General features: G+C 35.3%; 4 protein-coding genes across 6 annotated transcripts; 1 reads left to right on the forward strand and 3 right to left on the reverse strand.

Annotated features, from left to right (window-relative positions):
* Window positions 1-502: 502 nt before the first annotated feature.
* LOC135833869 (speckle-type POZ protein B-like) lies at window positions 503-1781 on the forward strand. Its single transcript, XM_065347681.1, has 2 exons — window positions 503-513; window positions 947-1781. The coding sequence occupies exons 1-2, from the start codon at window positions 503-505 to the stop codon at window positions 1779-1781; spliced, it is 846 nt and encodes a 281-aa protein (XP_065203753.1).
* Window positions 1782-4777: 2996 nt separating this feature from the next.
* LOC135848872 (uncharacterized) lies at window positions 4778-7925 on the reverse strand. Of its 3 annotated transcripts, none has more exons than XM_065368966.1 (3): window positions 7723-7925; window positions 7323-7608; window positions 4778-7233 (listed from the first exon to the last, which is right to left on the reverse strand). In XM_065368966.1, exons 2-3 carry the CDS (start codon window positions 7597-7599, stop codon window positions 5132-5134), a joined length of 2379 nt encoding a protein of 792 aa, XP_065225038.1. In that variant the 5' UTR covers window positions 7600-7608; window positions 7723-7925; the 3' UTR covers window positions 4778-5131. The 3 variants fall into 3 exon arrangements, with proteins under 3 accessions (XP_065225038.1, XP_065225030.1, XP_065225022.1); XM_065368958.1 differs by having other exon boundaries at window positions 7323-7630; window positions 7701-7925; XM_065368950.1 differs by having other exon boundaries at window positions 7701-7924.
* A 521-nt stretch (window positions 7926-8446) lies between these two features.
* Window positions 8447-11285, reverse strand: LOC135848892 (uncharacterized). The gene is made up of 2 exons (XM_065368978.1): window positions 10922-11285; window positions 8447-10830 (listed from the first exon to the last, which is right to left on the reverse strand). Exons 1-2 carry the CDS (start codon window positions 10983-10985, stop codon window positions 8720-8722), a joined length of 2175 nt encoding a protein of 724 aa, XP_065225050.1. The 5' UTR covers window positions 10986-11285; the 3' UTR covers window positions 8447-8719.
* A 2217-nt stretch (window positions 11286-13502) lies between these two features.
* Window positions 13503-15664, reverse strand: LOC135848929 (uncharacterized). Its single transcript, XM_065369028.1, has 3 exons — window positions 15424-15664; window positions 15122-15326; window positions 13503-15046 (listed from the first exon to the last, which is right to left on the reverse strand). The coding sequence occupies exons 2-3, from the start codon at window positions 15318-15320 to the stop codon at window positions 13626-13628; spliced, it is 1620 nt and encodes a 539-aa protein (XP_065225100.1). The 5' UTR covers window positions 15321-15326; window positions 15424-15664; the 3' UTR covers window positions 13503-13625.
* Between the last annotated feature and the right edge of the window lie 874 nt (window positions 15665-16538).

Genomic DNA, 16538 nt, shown 5'->3' on the forward strand with positions numbered 1-16538 from the left:
CATTCTTTGTTTTACGAACACTTTTCTTAATTATTTCTACACGTTGAACTTCGCGTTTCCGTAGCTTGAGGATTGGAGATTGATTCGGCGTGATTGGTCTTGAAAGCGACTTATCTGATACAATATTGCGCGGAATTTTGACGTTTTTCCGGCGCAATATTTCACGAAAAACAGGTTACACTTACTGGAATGAGTAGTAACATTTATTTCTAATTGATCAGGAACTACGTAATCATTTCTATAAATTGTCGCGAATTTTATAAGAAAATAAAGTTGCACACGCGGTTTCGAACAATGGAAACTTACGACGATACAATCGTGTAGAATAGTTTTTTATAAAACAGAAATAAATCGCACTTTTTATAAGAAAATCGTGCCCACCGGATGGGAGCCACTAGTGTACCGGGTACTTTGTGAGCATTTTATTACCATTTAAGAAGTATTTTGTAATAAAAACTACGAGACATCTTTTCTCAGGGCGTATAATAACATATTCGTTGACATGACAGAAAGGTAATAATACATATATTCAATACGAAACCGTTACTTTGAAAAGATACATACATAAAGCAACGTTGCCAGTTATAACAAGTACATCACAATCTAACTTTGAACTTTTACTTCTAGCTATATTGGCGTAATTATGGCGGAGGAGGTGCCGTTTCACAACCAGCTTGCCTTTCGAAGAATGCTGGTGTAATACCGTTCGATTTGATGAAACGGAGTATACTTGGAAAATAAGTGATTTCAGTGTCAAGTCCCTACGAGGGGGCAGTATTAAATCTCCCTTATTTTATGCTGCTTCAAATGATAACTTCAAATGGTACTTAGCACTTGATCCTAAAGGCGAGCTTGGTGGAAAAGATACTATTAATCTATTCTTATATCTGAGCAGAAGTAGTACTCGCAAAAGAGCATTTACAAAATTTGCGTTTTCAATTTTAAGCAACGATGGTCACAATAATTTTACTCAGAATGCATGTTACGAATTCAACGACGACACGGTGAAATCTTCAGATAGTGACGATGAAGATGGTGATAGTGATGATGGAGCTAATCAAGGCTGGGCCAATTTTGTCTACAAAAATGAAACTTTCAAGAAGAAATACTTACAAAACGACGCGTTAACGATTTCAGTCCGGGTACAGTTCTTTGAAATGAACGTTAAAAGTATAGAAGATATTTTGCGTCGATGTAGTAGCGCTACTGCTCATTTCCAACATCTTTCTAAAAATTTCGCATCGACGCTTGAGAATCATGAATTCACAGATTTCACTATTTCAGTACGAGGCAAAGATTATCCGGTTCATAAGATTATTTTAGCTTCTGGTAGCGATTACTTCGCCAAAATGTTCAAAACTGGTGTGAAAAAGAGTGCAAAAAATCGTGCAGTAATCACTGACGTAGATGAGGTTGTTATGGGTCAAGTGTTGAGGTTCATTTACACCGGTAAATGCGAAAATACGAGTACGGATAATTCAGTCTACGATTTAATAGCTGCTGCTGACAAGTATGGTTTAGACCGTCTGAAAAAAATTTGCGAAGATTCTGTTTCTAAATCTCTATCGGTAGGTAGTGCGTTGAATGTTTTGTTATTGGCTGAGCAATATAATGCGAATGAATTGAAATCAAAGACGATTAATTTCATCGTTGATAAATCTTCTGAAATTATGAATTCGACGACTTGGGACGAGTTTACGTTGAAGCATCCTAAATTAGTGGGTGAAGTGTGTAAGCTATCCTGTTCTCGTTTATTCAAGAATAGGCCTACTTCCGGCTAGAAGTAACAAACTGATACCTACCTGTATTATATGCCTACTTCTGTTCAGTGTTTACGACTTGGGAGTGTTAGTTCCTGATCACTGATTAGGTTACTTTTTTAAATACTGGCAGATGGGGTGAAGTCGGCCGTTTTTCGAGGTTTTTTGGCTCTTACTTCTTAGATTATTAAGATAAAAATGTGGGCGATGGCTTATTTTGAAGCCCCAGGACTTGTCTACAAGTGATGATTTTTAAAAAAATTTTCGGTGAACTTTTTGAGCTTATTTTTAAAGTTGAAATCTGTCCGACTTCACCCTGAAGTTGGGGTGAAGTCGGACAACCATTTATTTAACTATTTTGATCAACTTCAACTGCATCTGAGGTGAAATGGGACAACATTATGTTTTTTAAAAAGTATTTAGATACAAAATACCTTTCCTAACATACAAAAAAACCACAAAACTTCAATTTTTTCGATTTAAAATTTTTCTTTAATTTTAAAACTTTTTTTTTGATTTTGATGCCTGATGGTGAATATTTGCAGTTCCTTCTACCACCTACACCAGGTTTATGACTTTGTGGCATCTCTATGATCCTAAATCACACAAAAAAACATTTCAAAATCAGTATATTGGACATTTACAATGAATATACGGTTGTCCGACTTCACCCAACATCGGCTGAAGTTTTTGTTTTTCGGCCATATCTTTTTTAAATGAAGCGATACAACTGTGGGAGTGCGAAATTTGGATTCAGCGTGAAATTCGCTATAACAATACACTTATTTGTGGGCAAAATCTTCGGTAGAATATCTCCACCGTGCAAAATTTTGCACAAATTTCCTTTTTTTCGAAAATTATCACAGTTTTTGAAAAAATCGCCGTGATGACACATTTTATCAGAAGTCAAAAGTAAAAAATGTCAGAAACTCACTAAACGCCGCTCTACACAATGGTCTAAACTGCGTAGGTCTATGAGTATACTAAGCGAGTCTACATTTGTCTAAAGCTCGGAAAATTAGATTTGTCCGACTTCGCCCCAGTGGCCGACTTCACCCCATTTGCCAGTAGCTGTTTAAAACGTAACATAAGCATCATTTTCTATTCATTTTTAATCCTTAATTTACATACATATGTAACATTGCATCTTGTACTTAGACTCAAAAATTAAAATTCAGTTTCAATCACAAGTTTTTAAAATTTTTGTACGTGTATCCATCTATAGGTAATATATTTTTTATCGAAAGGATTTTATCCTCCCTTTTGACTGTCGAACATTGTATTAAGTATGAGCCGAGTAGATAAGTGCAATGATTCATCATTAATTTCGTATCCGTTTCGTTTCTATTCGCTATAGTATACTTTTACTCTTTTATGTTATCTCAGCATTATTTTTTACTTTTATTCCTTAATTTTTATTCATTTACATATCTGTAATATTGCATTCCGTAGACTCAAAATTCAGTTTCAATTTAAGTTTTGTTTTTTTTTTTTTTTTACATTTTTGTATATTGTGTACCCATTTATAATTTTTTCATATCAGAAGGATTTCGTCCTCCCATTTGAATGTCGAACATTGGATTAAGTATGAATTCATCATTAATTTCGAATTCATTTCACTTTCATTAGCTATGGTATGTACTTTTACTTTAACCTTAATGTTATTTTTTATATGTAAAACATAAGTTACAGTTTGTTTTTATATGTACTTACCTTCGTTTTCAAGTAAATATTGTACTATCGATTTAGGCCCGTAACACACTACTGCGATGCGATGCGATGCAACATTTTCAAACGTCCCATCGCAATGTTAGTTGCATTGAAGTATATGGCGGACAACACACTATGAGATGCGATGCGATGGGACGTTTTTCAGAAGGCTAAATCCTTGCAACGCGTAGCAAGGTTTGTAGTTGATGTACAAAAGTCTGAGACGTCGCATGTGATGCTTTCCTGTGATTGGTTGATTTTACCTCCACGAATTGTGATAATCTGATAAGAGAGATGCACTTGTAATTTTAGCAGTACATGAACGAAAAAATTATTATTGTGATTTATTTTCTATTCTTTTTTGAAAAGATTTCTTCATCACATAAGTATTATTGAAAAATAATAGCAACACTTGAGAATATTAAGCACACAGACGAATGATTGAAGTGCAAGTGAGTTGGCCAAGATCACAAAATTTGACTTCCAAATTACTTCCTACAATGGAAATACAGTTCTCACTATTATTCTTTAGTGACAAACCACAAATTTATGATTCTTCTACGTTATTTACAAGATCAAAATTGTTAATCTAATTCTGGTGATGGGTACATGATAACGTTGAAAACATGCACACCACGGAGATATATTATGTAGTGTGTTGTCTTATGTTGAAATGCGATGCGATGCTACGTTTTTGAAAGCATCGCATCGCATTGCATCGCAGTAGTGTGTTACAGGCCTTAGTATGCACCTTATTTTTGACCACCTGGAATCAACTGGAAACAGGTTTGAATCGTTTGGAACGGTTCTGGAGCCTCCAACAGATTTTTTAAAAATGACTCTGAACGAAGCCAAAAATATGTGGGTATACTTTAAGACAATCTTGAACTGGCACAAATCTCCGCTTGAACAACACGTTATTACCTCTTGAAACCTGTTCTAATAGACTTACCTAGCATGTTGAAGTTGTTCATGAGTATATTTTCAATCGAGTTGGGAGGTCAAAAATATTGCTCACATATAGGACGGTATACCAATGCTTTCTTGGTGAGTTTAGTAAAATTTTGATTCTTTGGCCCAAAGTTGGTACATATTTTAAAATTCACCAAAAAATCGGATGAACGATTGCATTATTTTAGGTATTGAAAGACCTTCCGAGAATCCATGTTTTCTATTTTAACGTATTTTTCAACATCACAAGTTGACCATTGTTCAGGTTCTTGATTAGATACCACTCAGATACCAGCTTTCAGGAATACACGACTATAAAACCTTGAAATTGAACGAAAAAAGAAGAACGCTACGAATTCACAAAACAACAAAATTATGTATTTCGTAATAAATTCATCTGTATTCGTAGTAATTTTAATTTTAATTTGATTTAAAGAATCGAAACAAATTTTAACTTTTTAGAAAGACAATATACCTTCAATATAAGTAAATTTTCGACAAAAAAATATTCACACAGAACACGAAATCTAGATTTACCTACCGTACCGACTTCATATTATTGACATGAATCAATTCACTCACAAGTCACAATTTAAAAAAACAAAAAAAAGACAAACATGCAAAAATAATACCTTAACAAGTTAACACCAGAACATGAAATCGATTAGCCTAACAACGTAGAACGCACCAAACAGCTTAAAGCTTAAATATTAAATCATAGTAGTAATTTTGCCACCAAGCTTCTTAAATTTAAAAATTTCGACGGCGTCATTTTTGAAAAACCATTGCAACATTGATTTCAACTGCGAATCGCCTCGGTTTCCTCTCAATATAGTCTGGAACATATCTATCTGGGAATAGGAACGAATAATCCTCATTCTGTACTCTTTTACTTTATCCGGCGACTGGAAATACCAATTTAAAAACCGATCGAGAACGTCGAAGTCGCTGGCCTGGCACCGTTTAAAACTGCATTGCGTCAAAAATTTGTTGTACTCGTAGAACACACAATCCTTTAACATCTTGAGGAAAATCGAATCTAGGTCTAACGTGCGTTTGAACTTTAGAACGGTATCTTCATTTCCAAACCACCAAATCAAAACACATTGTAAATATGATTCGTCACTGTTACGCAATATCGCATTCATCAGTTGCATAACGTCGCCGACTAATTGCTTCTTTAAAGCGTTCTTATCATCGGTTGAAAGGAGATAACGTTTGATGCAGATTTGAACGACGTCTAAACGTTTATTCTTCAACAAATTCTGCAATTTAGTGATAGCCTCAGAGGACAAAATCATATTTTTTTTATATTCCGTTATCGATGTCGGAACTGTCAAGCCATCTTTCAAGATTGCATTCAGGACGTCAAATCGAGTATCCATAAGATTAACACACATTTTGAATCCTTCCAACGACTCCAGCAAATTCTTTTTATATCGCAGTACGCTTTCAGGATAAGGTGCTAGAAGCTGATTGAGATAATCATTCAAACCTTTCGTGTCACCCAAAGAATAACACTTGAAGCAGACTTGTCTAACATGTCTTGAATTACTCACGAGGTTTATTTTAAGCTGCGCGAAATCGTCGGCATTAGACAAACAAAATTCCAACAATCGATCAAGATCTTGAAATTTACTCTTCTCCATCAATCTTTCGCAATAGGTGTTGAAAAATTTTTTAGTTGTGACTGATTTTCTGATCGACGAACTCGAATCGTGTAATAAAACGAATACGAATTCACTATCGTTGCACCATTTCCATTCTATTAGTACTTTTCCAACAATTTCATGACCGTTGACACCGACTACATATCGTTTGAAATCATCGCAAGCGCTGTTCCAAATCGTCGTTAAAAGGTCGTCTTTAATTTCTGTTTTTAACAGATCTCGAATAAGAGTCAGAAACTGATCTTTGTTCATCAGATTCCGAGCTTCGAACCACGTCTGAAGAATAAATCTAGAATTGATACGAGGACGAGTGTAATTCACAATTATTTTCGTAGCTCGTTCCATGTAAACGTGTTCACGCTGCATTTCATTCAGTTTCAACATCACTGCTTTCTGGTAAACGACGCCATGTTTGTCAATCAGCCAAATAGCCTGTTGAACTTGGTCTTCAGAGCTTAGACGATCGAAAAAATACCGTTTGGCAAACCAATTATCAACTTTGGTATGACGTAGCATATAAACATCGATAGATAGATCCGGATCGTAACCATTAGTCCGGCTAATCTTGGACAATTTGTTTCTATAGAAACAATACCAATAAAAAATCATCGGATATTCTTGGAAGTTCGGATAATCGCGAATATTGTCTGAATACAACGACGTCGGCATCCGATCCATTTCATCTTTCAAACAATACACGGACAAAAATCTGAATTTTTCAACATCGCTCAATCTCATCGATGTCATCATATTTCTAGCTGTTTGAGCGCAGTTGATCGCACCAGTAGGATACCAAGCAATGTGATAAACCAGACTGTAGACGAATTTATCGATCCCGTATTTGAAAAACACCGTTCTATAGTGATAGGATACCCATGCGGTTATTTGGGTCGTCATTATGCGTACGTATCTGGTGATCTGTTCAGCGAGAGGTTTCGGAAGAGGTAATTGATCAATCAAAGCGATTACTTTTCCGCACAGAGTGTTCCATTTCGTAGTACTTTTCGTACATCTATCAGTAACATTGGATAAAGCTCTGGGTATATTGATGTGATTCCATAGAGTAGCCGCGACCGTAACAGAAGCCATATCCATTAATTTGGGAACGTTGGTAAGAATTACCGGATTTATCGTTACAAACGCTGTGGAAAAATTCAAACATTAGAATGAATCCCCAAAGTTTTGAAAGTAAATATTGATATCAAATGATTGAACACTGAACTATACTCACCATAAGATTTATCATTTTTGCACTTTTTGCACTCTTTGCATTCGTGATCGTTATAGTAATCCCAGCCTCTTTTTCCATGATAATAATAGTCTTCTTCCTCTTCTACTTCCTCCTCTTCTTCTGCTACTTCATCTTCGTCACTGTCTTCGTCGCTATCTTTGGATTCTGCCTCCTCTTCTTCGTCACCATTATCAGATTCTTCCTCTTGGACTTCAATTTCATCACAATCTTCACATTTCTCTTCTTCCATCTCTATATTTTCCACGTGATCGCTCATGATGGTCAACTGTGAACAGAACAGAAATTTTCTAACTTCATGGTTCATACACGAAAATGAAGACATGCAATAATAATTTCAATGCTTTCTGTAATATTCACCTAAAATTCAAAGATCATATACCTAACACATATAATCGAAATCAGGTCACCAAACCAATTTATTTTAAAAACAAACGATCATCAATCAATACATCAAACTGATCAAACCACGATACTGAAAAAATGAAACATCGTAATGTAATGATAAATTCAAAAAATTGATAAAATGAAACTGCTGAACTGTGAAAGTAGCTGAAAGTGAAAGATGATCCGATCAACAAAAGAAACACCGCCAAAAACCGGTGCGCGCTACCCTATCCCTTTACCCCTGCTCCATCATTCTGGCTCCCACCCTTCCATATCTTCCTTTGTATTTGGAGTTGCATACCAGAACCTTGGCAGGTATTTTTCGAAAGTGAAAATTAATTCGTTTCATTGGAGTTCATAAAGTTCTTAAGCGATAACATAAATGATACATTACACATCCAGTAATTTTTGCAGTGTTTCAATCATTTGAATTTGAAGATTGGTGGAAATTTTTCAAACACTGATGCAATTTCAGCTCAATTTATCGAAATTTTGTACCGTAATTTATAGGGTTGGAAAACTGAAAACTTGATACTAAAACGGATAGAATCGATCGATATTTGATTTTCGATGAATATTGAACACTGGAACGTAGAACGTTAACAATAAAGAATTCCTATTCAGCCAATAGGTAGAGAATCACACTAAACAAAAAAAAAATGTAAACCCCTTCGACATCACAACTTACAAAAAACACATTTAAGAACAAAATTTTAACCTCGCACTCGTAGTAATTTTATTAAAATTCAAAACAAAATTGATCTTTTGATTAAAACAAAAACAAAACTTAGTTAATAGGTAATAATAAATGACTCAATTCTTAACGAAAAAAAAAACAACAAACATAAAACAGAACTTATTTTCATAAATCAGCACGAGAGATCATAACGAAAAAAAAAAACCGCAAGTTATAATACCTACTAAAAGTAAAGTCAACAATATCGTGAGTACCTATCTAGGTACCTACAGGTAATACGGAAAACAATAACAGCCTACAACAAACCAGCAATTTTGCCACCACGCATTTTGAATTTCGCAATTTCGTCGGCGTCGTTTTGGAAAACCCATTGTAGTATGGTTTTCAACTGCGATTCTCCCCTGTTTCCTTTCAATATAGTGCTGAACATATCTATCCGATCATAGGAATTAATCATCTTAATCTTGTACTTCTTCACTTCGACCGACGACTCGAAATACCAAGTTAAAAACCGTTCAATGACGTCGAAATCGTTAACGTTGCAGTATTTGAAGTTGCATCGCGACCACGAACGATGATAATGGTAAAAGACACAATTTTTCAACATCCCGATGAAAATCGAGTCCAACGACAATGACTGTTTAAACTCTAGCAGCGTATTTTCATTTCCAAAATACCAAATCGTTACAGCTTGCAAGTACGATGCATCGTTAACCTGTAATATTGTCTGCATAAATTTCAGTTCCATAGTGTCGCCGATTAATTGCTTCTTCAGGGTGTTTTTATCTTCATCTGAGGTGAGAAAGCGATCGATACACCTTTGTACGACGTTCAGGCGTTTCTTAATTATCGAATACTTCAATTTAGCAATTACCGTCGGTGTGAAAATCACCGTCCTTTTAAATTCGGCTATAGAGCTCGCATCTGGTAAACTGGCTTCAAAAATCGTATTCAAGACATCAACTTCTTTATCCATAACCCTGATACACTGATTAACGCCATGTGCCGAAGTCAGCAGATTCTTTTTATACTCGACTATGATATCCGGACAAGGTGCCACAAGCTGTTTGAGAAAATCATTCAAACCATTCGAATCGCCGGTGGAATAGAATTTCAAGCAGATACCTCTGACACGTTGCGAATTATTCAAAAAGTTTATTCTGAATCGAGCCAATTCCTCGGTGTAGGGCAGACAAAATTCCAGCAATCGATCAAATCTGTGAAATCTACTATTCATTAGTAATTCTCCGAGGTAGATGTTGAAAAATGTTTTCGTCATGATGGCTTTTCTGACAGCTGCGCTCGAATTCTGCAGTAAAACGAAAATAAACTCGCTGCGTTTGCACTTTTTACGAAATAACACACTTCGGACAATTTCGTGATCGTTGAAAGAAACCGCATGCTGTTTCAAGTCATCGGTAGCACTTATCCAAATCTCTGTTAAAACGGTATCGTTGATTTCTGCTTGTAACAGGTCGCGAAACAGGGTAGAAAACTGATCAGGACTTAACAAATGACGAGCTTCGGACCACGTCAGCAGAATAAAACTGGTATTGCCACGAAAACGAGCATAATTAATGATTATCCGCACAGCTCGTTTCATGTAGACGTGCAAACGTTGGGTTTCATCCAACTTCAACATTACTGCTTTCTGGTAAACGGCGCCATGTTTATCAATCAGCCAAATAGCCTGCTGTACCTGTTCTTCGGGGCTTAACCGATCGAAAAAATACTGCTTGGCGGACCAATTGTCAACTTTACGATTTCGTAACATGTAAACGTCGACAGATATATTCGGATTTTCACCAATAGTCGCAGGCGAAAATATCTTGTCCAATTCGTTTTGAAAATAACGACACCAGTAGTAAATCAATGGATTTTCATTACAACTCACATGATCGAGAACATGGCTCAAATACAACGACGGCGACATCTCATCCATTTCTTCTTTTAAGCAATACACAGACAAAAACCGGAGCTTTTCAACTTCGCTTAATCTGAGCGACGTCTTCATATTTTTGGCCGTTTTTACGCAATCGATGGTTCCGTTCTGATTCCAAGCAATATGATACACGTGACTATAGAGAAATTTATCGAGCCCATTTTTCAAAAACACCGTTCGATAATGATACGATACCCAAACGGTTATTGCGTTCGCCAATTTACGCACGTAGTTTTCGATTTGTTCGGCGATAGGGTTAGGTACGGGTAATCCTTCGATTAATTTGTTTACTTGTTCGCACAATGCACCCCATTCTTTGCTATTTTTCGTACATCTCTGATCTACACCATGAACAGCTTCTGGTACGTTGACGTGATTCCATAGACTGGCCGCGACCGTAACAGAAGCCATATCCGTTAATTTGGGAACGTTGGTTAAAATCACCGGATTTATTGAAACGAACTCTATAATGAAAAAGTGTATAGGAACATGTATTAACAGATGGACAATTCTGAAGACATCTATTAGGTTTAAAATACACACGGTTCAACTTACGGTAAGAAGCATCAACTTTACACTTTTTGCATTCGTAAAAATCATCATCATCGGACCAGCTCATGATGTCTACCAATCAAGAACTTCACGATCGAACCAACCATCAAAACAGGTATCGTATTCAATAATTAAACATATACGGAAACAAGTAACGCTAACTTCAAAGTTCAAACCATCAGATGATCATCATCAATTAGCCAACTATGAAATTGAATGATTGAATTTACTTGCATAGGTAATTATCAGGTGTTATCAATCCATCAACTATCAACAATGTTCAACAAGTCTAGACCGCTTCCGAGTGGCGTGCTTTGAGTTGCATACCTGTACTTTTGCAGGGAATTTTTGAACATAAAAGTTTGATTTATATTAGGTATTAAAATTAAAATCGATTACGAAGACAGAAGGGTCTCTGAACTTCGAAATTTGAAATAAACCACAGTGTTTTAACACTTCTAACACTTCTAAAATTTGATTATAACGTTGAATAAGGACCAACGTTGTGTTTTAATTTAGCTGTAAACACAAATTCTCTTCTAAACATTTTTATTTTATTGTTTTCTGGTTAAAATGTGTTGGTATGAAATTGCTGAAAAAATTGCTCACACTTTTGATTATGATTTATGAGGCATGCGTTGCAGAGCAGGTTGTTTGCCCTTTATCTACATCTCATGAAAAAAATCAAAATTAAAAATTTGATCGAATTGGTATAGAAAGCTAAAATATTTTTTTTGCGATTATTTTTGAAAAAAAAACACGAAAATTTTGGATTAGAACCATCGCAAAAAGGTTTTAAAACAGGGATGAGGCCCCGAACGATTTTTTTGTCGGGTTCCGGGGCTTGGGCTTTCAATCAAAAAATTATTAGGTTTTGGGCTTGGATTGGGGCCCAGGAAATTTTGGGGTTTGGGTTTCAGGGCTGAGTGTCCAGGGCTTTCCGGGGGTTTTTGGGGCTTGAAATCGTAATTTTAATAAAGAATAAAGTAAATCTTATTTGATTTTCTGTTGGGAAAAAAATATTTTAAGGTCAGATTCCGATTGCTTTTTTCAAAATTATTTGAATGGAACTGTTTTTTTTTCGTTTTCAATCAGAATTAAATTTTTTGGAATTTTTAATTATTGTCCAAATTTTTCATAATTTCAAGTATCATTTTTCAAAGAACAATGAACTACCAACAGAATATAAATATCTACTGTATCAAAAACCCCTTGAAATATTAAACTTTTTGCTGAAAGTTCTGAATTTTTTTTTGATAATCATCTTTTTTGACTTTTGAGATGCACTGAACGGTAATTACAATAAAAATTTACAAAATTTACAAGCTCCGAAAAGCCCTGATCACAGTTTGAGTGTCAGTGCTCACGTTTTGGGCTTGGTTTTCAGAGAAAAAGGTTTCGGGCTTTGGGCCAGGGCTTTGTAGGTTACAGTTTTTAAGGTTTTGGGGCTTGGACATTCGGGCTTCAAGGAAATAATCGGGGCTTTTTCGGGTTTTGGGTCCTGGTCCTGGGCCGGGCCTCATCCCTGTTTTAAAAGTACGTACATGTGCTTAAATCAACCGAAGAGGTCTCAAAGGTGGTGATTTTTTCAAAAATAATTGCTGGAGGGAATTTTAGATTTGAGCCGGTACAAAAATATTTTGAAAATATATGCCTGAATCGATTGAAAGGGCCACAAAGATGGATAACCTGAGTTCAGATGCTGAGATTCATTTTCATTCCCAAAAAAATCCACTGGTTTCTCCATCACCAATCAACTCGGAAGGTAGTAGGTAAATAGGGTACAAACCAAACTTCAGCTTCTTATGCTAATTTGATTAAATTTTGATTTTTCCATAAGAAATACCCCAATTTTAAATGTTTAAAAATTTGCCAAAAAATCGAAAAATGAATATTACACTGCTGAAATTTTTGCTAGTGGTGTATTTTAGGACTTTCTTTTCATTCCCTTTTGTTGGTTCAAAAAATCCTGAATTGAAGGAAAAAATAACTTTACAGATTTTTATGAACGACAAAACGTTTATATTCTTAAAACTTTCATTTAAATAATCGAAACAAGTAACATGATAAATCAATTCTTGATGAAAAAACGCACGAAAATGACACTAAAAGTCAACAATTACGTACATTAAGTATGGAGATTTAGATAATACTAATAGTCCATTCACAACGAAAAAAACAAAGAATAAAAATCATAATAAGAAACAATAAATCCGGGTACAAAACAGCCTAAATAAGGCTAGTAATTTTACCACCATGCCTTTTGAATTGAGCAATTTCGACGACGTCATTTTCGAAAAACCATTGTAACACCGCTTTCAAATCCATATCGCCTCGATTTCCTCTCAATAAAGTGTGGAAATTATCTATTTTCGAATACGAATGAATAACTTTCATTTTGTACTCTTTTACTATAACTAGCGACTGAAAATACCTATTTAAAAACCTATCAAGAACGTTGAAGTCGCTCGAGATACCATATTTGAACCTACTTTTGAGTCAAAAAACAATCGTACTAGTAAAATATGCTATCCTTCAACATCTCGATGAAAACCGAATCCAAGTGTAACGTGCGTTTGAACTCTTATTTCGAAAAAACCAAATCAAAACTGTTTGCAAACATGATTTACCATTGTTCTTACGCAATACCGCCTGCATCAACTTCGTAATATCGCCGATTTATCGCTTCTTCAACATGCATCTATCCTCAGTCGAGATGAGATAACGAGTTCAGTTTAGAAATGGCAGTAGAATTATTGATGAAGTTCGTTTTAAAGTTCAGCAAAACCTCGGCGTCGGAAAAACAAAATTCCAGCAACTGATCGAACTCTTGAAATTTACTATTTGTCAATAATTTTTCGCAATGAGCGTTGAAAAACTCAGATTTCGTATTATACACAAAGTCCCTTTTAAATTCTGCCAAATCGCCCGCATCAGGCAAACAAAATACCAGCAATCGATCAAGTTCTTGAAAATTACTATTCTTTATTAATTTCTCGCAGTAGTCGATGAAAAATTCTTGCACTGTGACCGATTGTTTTATCATTGCATTGGAATCTTGTAACAAAACGAATACGAAATCGCAATTGTCGCGCCACTTCCATTTTGTTAATACTATCTTGACAATTTCATGAACATTAGCACACACTACGTGTTGTTTGAAATCGTCGTTGGCGCTGGCCCAAATCTCCTTCAGAAGGACATCTTGTACGTATGAGTTCAACAGTATTCGAAATACAATCAAAAACTGATCTTTGCTCATCAAATGCCGAGCTTCCAACCACGTCTGAGGAATAAATCTCGAATTGATATCAGAACCAGCGTAATTCACGATTACTTGAATAGCTCGTTTCATGTAAACACGCAGACGCTGCGTTTCATCCAATTTCAACAATACTACTTTTTGGTAAACAGCGCCATGTTTGTCAATTAGCCAAATCGCCTCTCGGACTTGCTCGTCGTAATCCAGTCGATCGAAAAAATACTCTTTGGCTGGCCAATTATCGACTTTATCATGATGTAACATGTATTCATTAATAGATCCCGGAATCTGGTCCAATTCATTTCTAAAATAACAATACCAATAAAAAATCAAAGGATCTTCGTTACAGTTTAAGTAATCGAGAGCATTATCCAAATATATCAGCGGCGACATTTCATCCATGTCATCGTACAAACAATAAACGCATAAAAATCTGAACTTTTCAACATCGCTCAATCTCACCGACGTCATCATACTTCTCGCAGTTTGAACGCAATCGATAGCACCGTCAGGGTACCAAACAATATGATACACGAGACTGTAGACGAATTTATCGAGTCCATTTTTCAAAAACACTGTTCTATAATGATACGATACCCAAGCGGTTATTTCGTTGGCCATTTTGCGTATATATCGTTTGATCTGTTTGACGATTGGTTTAGAAACTTGTAACCGTTCGATTAATGCGATTACGTTTCCGCGCAAAGTGCTCCATTGGGTGCTGCTTGACGTACATCTTTTACTTACACTGGATACAGCTTTAGGTACATTGATGTGATTCCATAGACTGGCCGCGACCGTAACAGAAGCCATGTCCATTAATTTGGGAACGTCGGTTAGAATTGCCGAATTTATAGTGACGAATTCTATTGAAAAATTTACACATTAGAACGGATCCTCGCTTTTGAAAATCAATACTGATTTCAAGTGATTGAACTTACTATAAGAGTCTTCAGTTTTACATCGTTTGCACTCGTTATCGTAGTCACCGTATTTCCAACGGTAATAATCGTCTTCTTCGTTGTGCAATTCGTCATTGTTTTGAGATTTTTCGTCTTCGTCGGTTTCATCACTGCTATCACTTTCAGATTCCTCATCCTCTTCGTCTATCTCTTCTACAATTTCGTCGTTATCGCTCATGGCTATCTGTGAACGTCGATTTTAGTATATTATATTTTTACATTATTACTTCATAGATGAGATGGAGAAAAATCAGGAATAATGTAAGCAATATGTATGTTACCTTGATTTTGTACTTCGTAGATGTATTTTACAATAACCACTGTATAAATTTCAACAAAATAAAAGAATAAAAGTAAAATACATAAACTGGAAACGATCACCTCACCACTAACTAATCATAACGATAACGATGATTGAATGCTGATAAGATCAACTGATCAACAAGAAGAACTCTGCAACAATTGTGCGTACCACGTCATGCGCAACACTCCATTCAGCATTCTTGTTCTTCTCCTTTCGTTTCTTAAGTTGCATACCGGTACTTTGCAGGCATTTTCGAAAGTAAAAATAGTACCAGTATTTCTTCGTCCTTTGAGTCTTCGATTGGAGTTTTGTTTGTTTAGTGATTTAAATTACAGATTTGAGATACGATTAAGTGTAAGTATTACAAAATCTTGAATGGTTCACAATATTGTATAAAAAATGCGGCATCGGACAGTTGATGATTCATCAAAGTTTCATCTATTCAACTTTCAAAGTCAAGTTTCCAATGTGTTTTCTTTAAATGGCACTTGGGCGGATTTGACTTGGCGGGATCTAAGTATTTTTACAGTAAGTACTTCAATTGTTTCAGTTTGAACTTTAAAAATTATTGGGAATGTTCATATGATTGAAAGAAATTCAGAAAAATTAGGTAAAAAGTATAAAATTTAGCCAATTGATTTTTATTGAAAATTGAAACACTTTTATCCAAAACACTTCACCGAAAATAAAATTAAGAAATTGGAAACAACCAAAAAAGATGATCTATGGCTGAAAACCATTAGAAAAATCTACAAAATTGAACGAAATTTTGCGAACTGTTTGAAAATTTATTTAATTCCGAGAGAACAGTCGATAATTGGATAAAAAGAAATGAAACTTGACGAACAAAAAATATAGTGTCTTGAAAATGGGGGAAAAAGTCAAAATAACGACCAATTGTTCGAATCAAATGTCTTCAAAGCAAAATAAAATTCAGTAGGTAAAATTTTATACCAAAAGTTTAACGAAATCCGAAAGCGATCCAACAAAACTTATAGAAAATTGTATTGTAAAATTCATCAATCTTGTAAATTGAGCGAAAAAAATCACCTAGATACCTACATTTTCTCTACAATTGAAAAAAATGACTGA

The sequence above is a fragment of the Planococcus citri genome, chromosome 1 (genome assembly GCF_950023065.1).
Source record: "Planococcus citri chromosome 1, ihPlaCitr1.1, whole genome shotgun sequence".
In the NCBI taxonomy this organism is placed as follows: Eukaryota; Metazoa; Arthropoda; class Insecta; order Hemiptera; family Pseudococcidae; genus Planococcus; species Planococcus citri.